Here is a 9,721-nt window from a genome sequence, read left to right as displayed (position 1 = left end):
TCAACCCTAGGAGCTGCCATAAGGCACTCAACCCAGTTTCACAAGGAGCCCACATGCATCACGTCCGGTGTGAACAGCGAGCAGTTGGTGGGAACCAGCTGCTTCCCTGGGGTGTGTGGGGGTAGACACGGGATGGGTGGAGGCTGGCTGGGGGCGTCGGCACCCTCACGTGACACAGAAACCACCCGAGGGGTCGTGAGCAGGCCCAAGCCTGCAGGGTGCTAAGTCAGGATGGCCAGAACTGCTCTAGGCACGGGGAGTTGTTTTGGTGTCTGCAAAGGGCCCCCACTTTCCACGCCGGGAGGAGAGGGGGACAGAAGAGGCGAGAGCTGGATCGTGCTTAGTGTTTTATTCCCGAGCAAACCAGGCTACGGACCCTCCCAAGCACACAACCGAGTCCTTCCTCTTCCCGCCGTCCCGTCCCTCAGCCTCCAGTCCGCTTCCTCCAACCTCGAACCGACGACTTTCCTGTGACAAGTCCGCTCCTTCCGAACGGTTTAATGACGAAGAAACGTTAAATAGTTACTACAGAAAAGGGACCAGGAGTCGGGTTTCACTCCGTGCAGAGGACGGCGACGCCACGCTCGTAGAAGCTACGTGGATCCTCCTTGGTGGCGATCTCAAAATCGACCGTGAAGATGAGGTCCGCACGGGTGAAGTTCAGGTAGACGGGCAGGGTCACCTGGGGGGGAGGGCAGGGCCTTACTGCCAGCTTCGGGAGAGGCAGGACACCGCGGGCACGGTGGACAGTGGCCCTGGTGATGGGGCGGCTTGCCTCTGCGTGGCCCTGGGGTCCTAGTGACGAGCTGGCCCCGGGGGAAGGGGGGCGATGGCTGCACCTGATCACTCGCGGCTGTGCGCACGGCCCCTGCCAACCCCAGGACAGGAAGGGGCCGCTTACCACGTTAGCCTTTCTCTCTGCGTTGGTCTGCTTGAGCCAGCGCAGCTGCGTCAGGGGGAGGACCGTGGAGATGGCGTGGGACAGCGACAGCTTGTTGTTATTGCACGTGGCCCCCTGGAGCTTCAACCCTGCGGGGAGAAGTCAGGCCCTGTCACCCGTGGGAAAGGCTGCCCGAATCTGTGACACCGCGCCCGGCCCTGGCGTGCTGCCTCCCGCGACCTCAGACACGGACTGGGAGCCACACCGGCACCCAACCTGGACCCCGACTCACCCGTGACCCCAAAGCTGCAGGCATCGAGGGTGGCACTCTGGGACGTGGTGACGTTGACTTCCAGGCAGAGCTCCTCCAAGGACCAGCTGTTGGCCTGGGCCACGTACTGCCTGGTGGCGGTGATGTAGGCCTCGGGCACGAACAGGCCGCCCAGGCACACGTGGATGTTCTGCGGGAAGGAGCGGCCCCCGTGAGCGGCGAGCACCAGCCACAGGGGATCTGTGCCTGTCCCCGAGCGGTCCCGGGGCTGCCCCTCCCCCGTGCCACTTAGGAGCCGCTCCCCACCTTCAGCTCCTTCGCGCCGCCAGACGCAGCCGCCAGAGAGATGTTCTGTAGCTGTTTGATCCTCTCGCTGAAGTCGGCCACCCACTGGATGACGGTCATGCCCGCGGGCACCGTGTAGTGGGACCAGCTCCGAGGCAAGATCCCTGTGAGCGAGGTGACCCAGGCTCGGTCCTGACATCCCCGGCACAGGTGCTCGGACCTGCCAGAGCTCGCCTGTTTCCCCAGCCGCGCCTGCGCGCGAGCACTCCGCCCGCCCCCTCCCCACACCGTCTCCTGTCCTGGCTGGGCCCGCACCACCTCTGCCCTGCTCAGTCCGGTGTGGCTGACGGGGTGTACATGGAGGACCCCAGTGGCCCCAAGGGCCACCGCAGCTGCTAACCCCCATCACGGAAGGGGCTGGGCGTCACCGACAGGTCAGGCTCTTGAGACATCTGGGTGTTCGCTCCCTGTATCCTTCACGTCCCCCACTTTTCCTCTGTGGTGGCCACCCTCCTGAAGATGGTAAAGATCTTCGGGAACGTTCAGGGCCCAGCAAGTAGGGAAAACAAATTCTTGGGCCCTTCGAAGCCCGACCCCCAGCTGCCCTCACAGGGAGGTCTGTGCAGATGGCAACGTGTGCGAGGCCGGGCGGGACCTGCCGACGCCGGAGGGCAGCAGCCACCTGGCCCCGGTGCGCCCTGCTCGGTGCCCCGTGAGGCGGACGTGCGGGGCCGGGCCCCGGGGCACGCCGGGAGGGCCAGTACCTTTGACCAGCTCGTTTATGAGCGTGCGCAGGTAGTTGGTCTGCTTCTTCTTCCCTTCACACACTTGGACGACGTCCGCGAGGTCCTGGCGAACGTCCTGAAGTAGCTTAGCCCCCATCTTCACTTCTCTCTCAAAGAACCTGAACAAGGGATCCTAAAATTGTTCAAAGACACGGGAAGGCCAGGGTGAAGGGGAGAGTCCGGGAGAGGCCCCCTCTCCCGTGGGAGGGAGGCCCGTCCACACCAGGTCCCCCGCGGGGAGCCCGGGAGCTCACGGCTTCGCCTGAGCTCGCCCTGGGCCCGGGCCTCGGGTGAAGCTGGCCGGAAGCCTGCCGCGGGCCGGGCCCTGGAACCGCCGGCCCGGCGTGCGCGGACGGACCACCTCGTAGAGCGCTTCTGGCCGGCTCCACGGGGTCGCCCCCTCTCGCCTGAACCTGAGCCCAGGGGCCCGCTGGGCCTACACTGAGCTCCGTCCGTCCAGCCCTCCGGGGCCACAGCCGCCAAGGGGCGGCCCCGCCCACTGCCGGCACCTTGATGTTCTCCACCGTCCGCTTGAGGTGGCTCAGCGTCTGGGGGATGAGGTGCAGCCAGTTGGACGCGGTGGTGTGCAGGGTCCTCATCCAGGCGGGCCGGCCGTCGGACGTGGAGTCCGTCCTGGCCTTCTTCTCCGTCTCGGCGTAGGCCAGGTCATCCTCGTCCTCCAGCATCTGCATCTTCAGCATCTTGCTGATCATGTCCACGCCTGGGCAGCCAGCCCACCGGTGACGGAGGGAGGGGGACGGGAGGGGGACGGGCGGGAGATCAGAGGAAGAAGGATTTGAATGCAGAGGCCACAGAACACGTCTACCCGTGAGGTACGAGTGAGGACGCGTTTCTGAAGCTCAGAAAGCGGCTGGGCCAAAAGGTGAGGTGGCAGATGCAGTGGAAAGCTGCCGCCGCATCCGGTCACGGCTGCTGGGGCTGAACCGGCAGCCTGAGCGCCGAAGACGAGAGCGAGGCTGCTCGAAGACTCGGGGCTCACCGTGAGGCTGGCAGAGCCCCGACCGAGGCTGCAGAGGGGCGGGCTCTGGGGCATGCCAGGCGCCAGCCGGGAAGGCTGCTGCGCTGCTAACTCCGTGTGCCCTGGGCCGTCTGCCCCCCTGCTCCACCTCAAACACCGGCCCCCGTCCCATTAAAGTCTGGCCTCACCCCCGCCCTCACGGGGTCCCGGAGTGCTCGAAGTCCAGTTCCTGAGCGGCACTGAAGGCTGGACCACAGGGGACAGGCCGGCACGGGCTCCCATGTGGGGTGGGCACCAGCCAAGCCTTCAGGGCTACCTGAAGGTGGGACTGGGTGTGACCAGCAGAGGGCTGGAGTGACGGCGGGAGCTTGTTAGTACAGGGACAGGGAGGGCATTCCGGCCAGCCAGGGTGAGCGACAAATCCTACAAACCAGTCCCGTCATGGGAGCCAAGTAGGGCTCGCAGCGGGTGCCCTGGGTGTTAATACCCTACGTGATCTCATCTCAGTACAGGCTGTCGTACAACAGAGCACTCGGGCCCAACCCTGGACCTGCCAGGACCTGCCCTGCACCGAGGCCTCGAACTCGCACAGCAGGCCAGCGTCTCGTCTCGGTGGCTTACAGGACCTCTGCCACCTCGTGGGGGTGGGGTAGCCTGGCATGCCTTCAAAGTTGTCCTCAGAGAGCAAGCCTGGTAAGTAGGGGTTCTTGTGCAGAGCTGGGGAGATGGCCCGAAGGGAACTGTCTGATCCCGTCCCCTCAGCTAGCTGTGTGAGTTTGGGGAAATCACAAGTACTTTCTGGGCCCGGTTCCCATAAAGAGAAGTCTGGGTTAGATCAGCCGTTCATAAGGTTGCAGACACAGCAGCTGCCCGGAGGGCTTGTTGGAGCAGGGGGCTGGGCCCCCACTTCCCACTGCGGAGGTCTGAGGCAGGTCCTGAGACTCTGCATTTCTAAGAAATTCCAATGAGGTTAATGCTGCTGAGAACCATACTTTGAAAACCTCTGCGTTAGCTATTTCTTGAATACTCTTGGGAAAAAAAGGAGAAAGAAAAAGCTTCTAAGGAGTATCCTAATAAAAACTAACGGTTTTAAAACTTCACATTATACCAGGTGCCTTTTGACTCTTTTAGGCAAAACAGAAGAAATCATGTCTGAATGTAAGCTGATGCCCTAGATGTAACTTCCAGACCTCATTGACCGAAACACCAAGTTTTGTCCAGAGCCGAGCCTAGACTGCAGGGGAGGCACCAGCTGGGACCCACTCCAGTTCCCGTGCCTCCCCAGGGACGGAGCCAGGAGGGGCCAGGATCGGAAGGGCCAGCGGAGGGAGGGGGCAGGCCGAGGCCTGAGGCCTGACCTGGTCGGCACAGGGAAGGGGCTGCCCGTGGGGTACCCACCCTGGGTAGTGAGTAGGACTCTCTCCGCGTTGTTGGGCAGGCCCAGCCAGGAGGGCGTCTGCGTGTCGGGGAGCAGCTCCACCCACTGCACGAACTCCTCTCGCCTGGAAAAGCAGCACGTTGGGAAATGCCACCCTGGGTGACGCCGGGGACTGCCGGGCACGGCTGGGGTCTGGACCACAGGAGGTAGGCTTGTACCTGATGCCGTCGGGCATTTGAATGTCTTTGTGCCCGTCGACCTTGCAGGCCAGCTTAAATTCGCTATCGAAACTCTTCGTCGTGAACAGACGCTCCAGGAAAGTGTTAAGCAGACGCTGATCGAACTCGTTGTCCACCCGCCCGCCGTAGATGGACTGGGCCATCAAGGTCTTCAGAGCGGACCACGGGATCTTGTCTGGCGAGATGTTCTGCCTGCCCTGTGTGAGGAAAGCTGGGTTTGTGGGGGCAGGTCGGAGGGGAACCGGCACACCAGGTCCCTCTGTTGGTGGGGTGAGTCCTTCCTCACACCCACATCGAACACGACCCCCGCTGTCGGCCACCACAGCCGTGCGCGCTCCCGAGCGTCCCCTCCCATCTGACACGGCAGCCCGCACTTGCCTTTGCCGTATCATCCAGCCACGTGTCTACCGTGTCGCAGGCCGACCGCAGGTCAGACTCCCCAAATTCATACTTCTTTGACCACCCCAGGGGTGCGTATCGTAAGCGTTCTTGGATGATGGCGTGGAACCAGGCCAGCAGGAAGTATAAGCGAGCACGCTCATTGGGAGACTGGGTGAGGAAGGTTATCAAAGACGGAACCCTTAGAAAGCAACATCCTTTCCAAGAAAACAGTGCAGCTTCTCTAACAAAGTTTTAAGAAGAGCTTTTTGGGGGAGCCCAGGGGGCTCAGTCCATTGAGCATCCGACTTGGGCTCAGGTCGTGATCTCGCGGTTTGTGGGTTCGAGCCCCACGTCGGGCTCTGTGCTGACAGCTCAGAGCCTGGAGCCTGCTTCCGATTCTGTGTCTCCCTCTCTCTCTGCCCCTCCCCCGCTTGTGCTCTGTCTCTCTTTCAAAAATAAAAAGAGCTTTTCACCCTGAACCACACTGAACTTTAGGGCTTCTGACGCAGTACCGTTAACACTAATACCGTTGCCAGAAATTAAGTGCTAGTTTTCCTGTTAATTAAGATGTAATCCAATAACGCTGTAAAGATAAATTATTCAACTGTAGAAAATGATACAGAAAACAAATCTAAAATGGTCAGAAAAGGGGGATTACAGCACAAAATGAAATAGTACTTCAGAATTCCTCTCCTCCTGCCCACGAGCTTGGTCTTTGGCGCCTCGGAGGGCACTGCCCAGCCTCAGAGGACCATGGTCAGGAGCGCAGGATTCTCATTTACCCTGGACCTAAATCTGGGCTCTGGTTAGAGCTGCACTGGGGGCGTCTGCTCTCCTGGGAGCCTGGCCGTCACACCCTCACAACAGGACACCGTGCAGGCATACTTTTCAATCTGTTCGCAGGAAGGGAATTTTGCCTACAGTTAAGTAGTACAATTTCCAGGGTTATCAGCCATTCTGGTGTTTCTGGGAGACGTGGGGACCCACTTCCGAATTTGCTGAAGGGACCCGGTCTCCTGGGCTTGTCCAGAGAAAGTGCACCAGGAGAAAGGGACGCTTACCTTGCAAATGCGGGAGACGGGGATGCTGCTGAATGTCCTCAGCATGTTGGCCTTCACCCCCGGGGGAGGCTCGAACACGAAGATGCGGCCTGCGCGGAGCAGGTTCACGGGCACCTGAGGAAGACACTGTTCCTGTCAGTGCCCTGGTTAACTGCATGCTTCGGCTCTACACACACACACACACACACACACACACACACACACACACACCCCCACGATTTCAGGACAGAAAGATGGCAAACCAGCACTCAGAGCAACATGCCGAGCACACACCTTGGGGTTAATCTCCATGGTGAGGAACAGCCGGAAGCAGGCGTGCGGCTGCAGGGAGTGAAGCTTCTTCTCCAGCTGCATCAACCACCCCGGGGCCAGGTGCACGTTCTTCAGCATCACCCACCTGCACGAAGCGAGAGCCACAGCTACACTTCACGTTTCCGGTCTGGATTCTTGGGAACCGAGGCTTTTTCAAACAAGACAGGCCTACCTGCCGGACTTCACGGCTGTATTGATGGCTTTATCTGCTTGGTTGAAGCCTTCGGCCGAGCCTGGTGCCAGAAAGCTTAGTGTCAGCACGGCAGACTTGGACTTCAGAGTCCGCCGTGAGTTCTGAGGGGCTTCGGCCCGAAAAACCCACCAAGTGCCCTTACCGATCGCGATTGAAGTGATCTGCGTGTTCTGTTCTGCTGCAAGGTCTTCAACGTGCCCGCTGGCGTCATACCCAGGCACAGAGCACATCAGCACAGGAGTATTCGGCTTTACCTGCAGATGCAGAGGTCAGAACTAAGACCGGGAGTCTGTGGAGAGGAGAGGCCTGTGGGGCGGGCCTTGCGAAGATTCCCCCGGCCCCAAGGTGCGGGGGCTGGGAGCCGGCCAGGGTGGGAGTCTGTAAGCAGGTATATGGCCCGACAAGATGGCGCCTAGGGGCCGGGGCAGGCGAGGCCCACCCGAGCCTGCTGGGAGCCAGAGCCGCACCTCTGTGTCCACGATGTGAGTCAGGTCAAGAGGCTGCTCCATGATGGACATGAAGGACTCCCCGAGGTTTGTGGAAACAAACATGTGGGCCATGGCCAGCAGGCGATCAGGACGGAAAGCCTGAATCAGGAGCAGGCGGTGGATGGCGTGCCCGATGGGTGCTGGAACGAGGCATGTGAAGGGTTGCGGGGAGGACACGGCCCAGACTGCCCCGCCGGGACTGGTCTGGCTACAAGTCCCCGCTCGGATGATAGCTCAGAATCATGCTGCCACCTCTGGTCTTCTCTGCCCCAAGGAGAACTGCCACCCTCTCCTGTCTTCAGTGAAGCCCCTGGACACACCTGTGCTCACGTCTACCACATGGGCCTGTGGGCACGGTGGCAGTTACCAACTTCACGTGACTCCACCGCCACCCATTTGTTGCAGGCAGAACACAGATCCTGAGCCGTCTAGAGAGGATCACAGCCACCGCCAGCCCTGCCCCTGCTGCCCTGTGGCCGTGGAGACCCTGCCCACTGGCCCGAGCCGGGCTAGCACAGGGCCTGGGGCACTACACTCGGAACTAGCCAATCTCTCCCTTAACGTCGGGCAACGGTCTTCCTACCTGTCTCTCTCGGTCTTGAAGTGAGAGTGGGAACACGAATTAGGACCTGAAGATTTTACACTGAGACACTTATTTTAGGAATTGGCGACCTTCTCGGAGGTATCCCTTCACTCAGGTGGCAAAGCCCAATTTTACATTTGGGTCCAGAATGAAAACACCGGGGAGGCCTTGATGCGGGCTTACTTGAGGGGGCTTCTTCACTCCAGAGGTACGGGACCGTCTGCTCTGGGGAGCTGCTGTCCAACCAGATGCCAAATTGCTGTGGACACAACGGGAGAAGCGTCGCCACGGAGCACAGCCCGTTTTTGTGGGCAGAGAAGTTGGGATGAATACATCAGACGGCTGACGTGTGCGCACGACACACGCGATTCCTTACTGCCAACTTCCTGGGAAGAGGCTGGGACGCGTTCAGAACACTCACCTCGTCGGCCTGAACCTTTGCGATCAGATCTTTGAAGGCAGGGAGACAGCTCAACCTCACAACGGCCTCGGCCTGCTCCACGGTCAGGCCCTGGATCTTGGGCGTCGAGCCAGCACTCAGGACGATCTCCTTCCCTCTCAGGAAGTGCTGGAATTCGGCGTCGTAGGTGGGCTCCCTGGGAAGGGGGCAACGAGTTAGCAAGGGTCTCAGATTCACTTCTGCACTCACTAAAAGAGCGGTAATAGCAAAGACTCTTTTTTCCTCTCTTTAAGCCCTTAAGATGCTAGTAGACCACCTGCAAAATGACAGCGCTCTGCGGGGACAAGTGCAGCAGGGCGGCGGCCTTACCCGATGGTGCCCTTCAGTTTGATTCGGGCCAGCAGCATGGCGAAGGTGATGTGGTCCTGGTGCAGCATGCCTCTGGCCACCCGGTTGAACGCCACCTGGGGACAAGAGCGGGAGACGCTGCCGTCCCCGGAGAACGACCTCCCACCTTCCCTCCCTGGGGACAGCCGAGCGCCGGGCTCTCTACCTGGAAGAGGTCCTTCGTGATGATGGAGAGGCGCTGCGTGTGGTCTGTGATGCCCTTGAGGTTCGGGTTCTCGTACAAGACGTTGTGGTAAATGTCCAGGAAAAACTGGAGGGAGTACTGGTACAGGAAGTGGATCTGAAAGGAAGCAGCGGGCGACGGCCATTAGGCGGGAGGCACAGAGCGAGCGCCGTCCCGCGGGGGTGGCTCCCGCAGTCACCTGCTTCAGGGACTCCATGGTGAAGTAGATGCTGCTGCAGGCGGTGGACAGCGGCAGGTACTGCTGAGACACGGTCTCCACCTCCTGCATGACGATGTCCGTCTCCTCCACTTTCCTCGTCACCTCGGCCGCCTCTCTCTTGAGGTTCTCCAGGGTCGTTATGATGGTGTCGTCGTCCAAGATGCGTCCTTTCACCTCGTTCAGAGCTTGCAGCAGAGACTTCTCGAGCTGGCGTAAACGCAGCTGGAACTCTCCTGAAACGGTCACAACATCCAGAGTCTGCACCACTTGCTTCTTCCAGAAAGAGAACTCCCCTGAGTGTCTGAATAAACCTGACATGTTCTAGAACCTTAATTAAAATTTTAGCCCCAAGGGGTACCTGGGTGGCTCAGTCAGGTCATGAACTCACGGTGTGAGGGATCGAGCCCCGTGTCAATGGTGCAGAGCTGGCTTGGGATTCTCTCTCAAAATGAACTTAAAAACAGTAAAAAAAAAGTTCAGCCCCGTCCCCACCCCCCCAGGGGTACCTGGGTGGTTCAGTCCTAAGGTTAAGCGTCTGATTCCTGATTTTGGCTCAAGTCATGATCCCACAGTTTGTGGGTTTGAGCCCGGCATCAAGCCCCTAGCACCGGCTTGGGATTCTCACTCTCTCCCCCTCTGTCTCAAAAAATCAATAAACTTACAAAGAAAGAAAGGAAGTTCAGCCCCCAGCTTGC

The 9,721-nt window shown here is 60.0% G+C and overlaps 1 protein-coding gene across 1 annotated transcript in view; it reads right to left on the bottom strand.

Moving 5' to 3' along the window:
- Positions 1-334: 334 nt before the first annotated feature.
- DYNC1H1 (dynein cytoplasmic 1 heavy chain 1) overlaps positions 335-9,721 on the bottom strand; it is a 76,889-nt gene continuing 67,502 nt past the window's right edge. The window contains exons 60-78 of the mRNA XM_042944312.1: positions 9,006-9,259; positions 8,789-8,923; positions 8,605-8,699; positions 8,257-8,431; positions 8,019-8,094; positions 7,232-7,392; positions 6,907-7,018; positions 6,744-6,804; positions 6,533-6,656; positions 6,260-6,373; positions 5,196-5,366; positions 4,797-5,014; positions 4,599-4,702; positions 2,731-2,942; positions 2,201-2,354; positions 1,458-1,600; positions 1,173-1,341; positions 902-1,029; positions 335-682 (exon numbers count right to left, since the gene is read on the bottom strand). Coding sequence (XP_042800246.1) covers positions 554-682; positions 902-1,029; positions 1,173-1,341; positions 1,458-1,600; positions 2,201-2,354; positions 2,731-2,942; positions 4,599-4,702; positions 4,797-5,014; positions 5,196-5,366; positions 6,260-6,373; positions 6,533-6,656; positions 6,744-6,804; positions 6,907-7,018; positions 7,232-7,392; positions 8,019-8,094; positions 8,257-8,431; positions 8,605-8,699; positions 8,789-8,923; positions 9,006-9,259 — 2,735 coding nt within the window. The 3' untranslated portion in view covers positions 335-553. The remainder of the gene's footprint in view (positions 683-901; positions 1,030-1,172; positions 1,342-1,457; positions 1,601-2,200; positions 2,355-2,730; positions 2,943-4,598; positions 4,703-4,796; positions 5,015-5,195; positions 5,367-6,259; positions 6,374-6,532; positions 6,657-6,743; positions 6,805-6,906; positions 7,019-7,231; positions 7,393-8,018; positions 8,095-8,256; positions 8,432-8,604; positions 8,700-8,788; positions 8,924-9,005; positions 9,260-9,721) is intronic.

Source organism: Panthera leo, chromosome B3 (assembly GCF_018350215.1).
Source record: "Panthera leo isolate Ple1 chromosome B3, P.leo_Ple1_pat1.1, whole genome shotgun sequence".
Taxonomy (NCBI): Eukaryota; Metazoa; Chordata; class Mammalia; order Carnivora; family Felidae; genus Panthera; species Panthera leo.
Note: the sequence above shows the minus strand (reverse complement) of the source record. Positions and strands in the feature narration are given on the sequence as shown.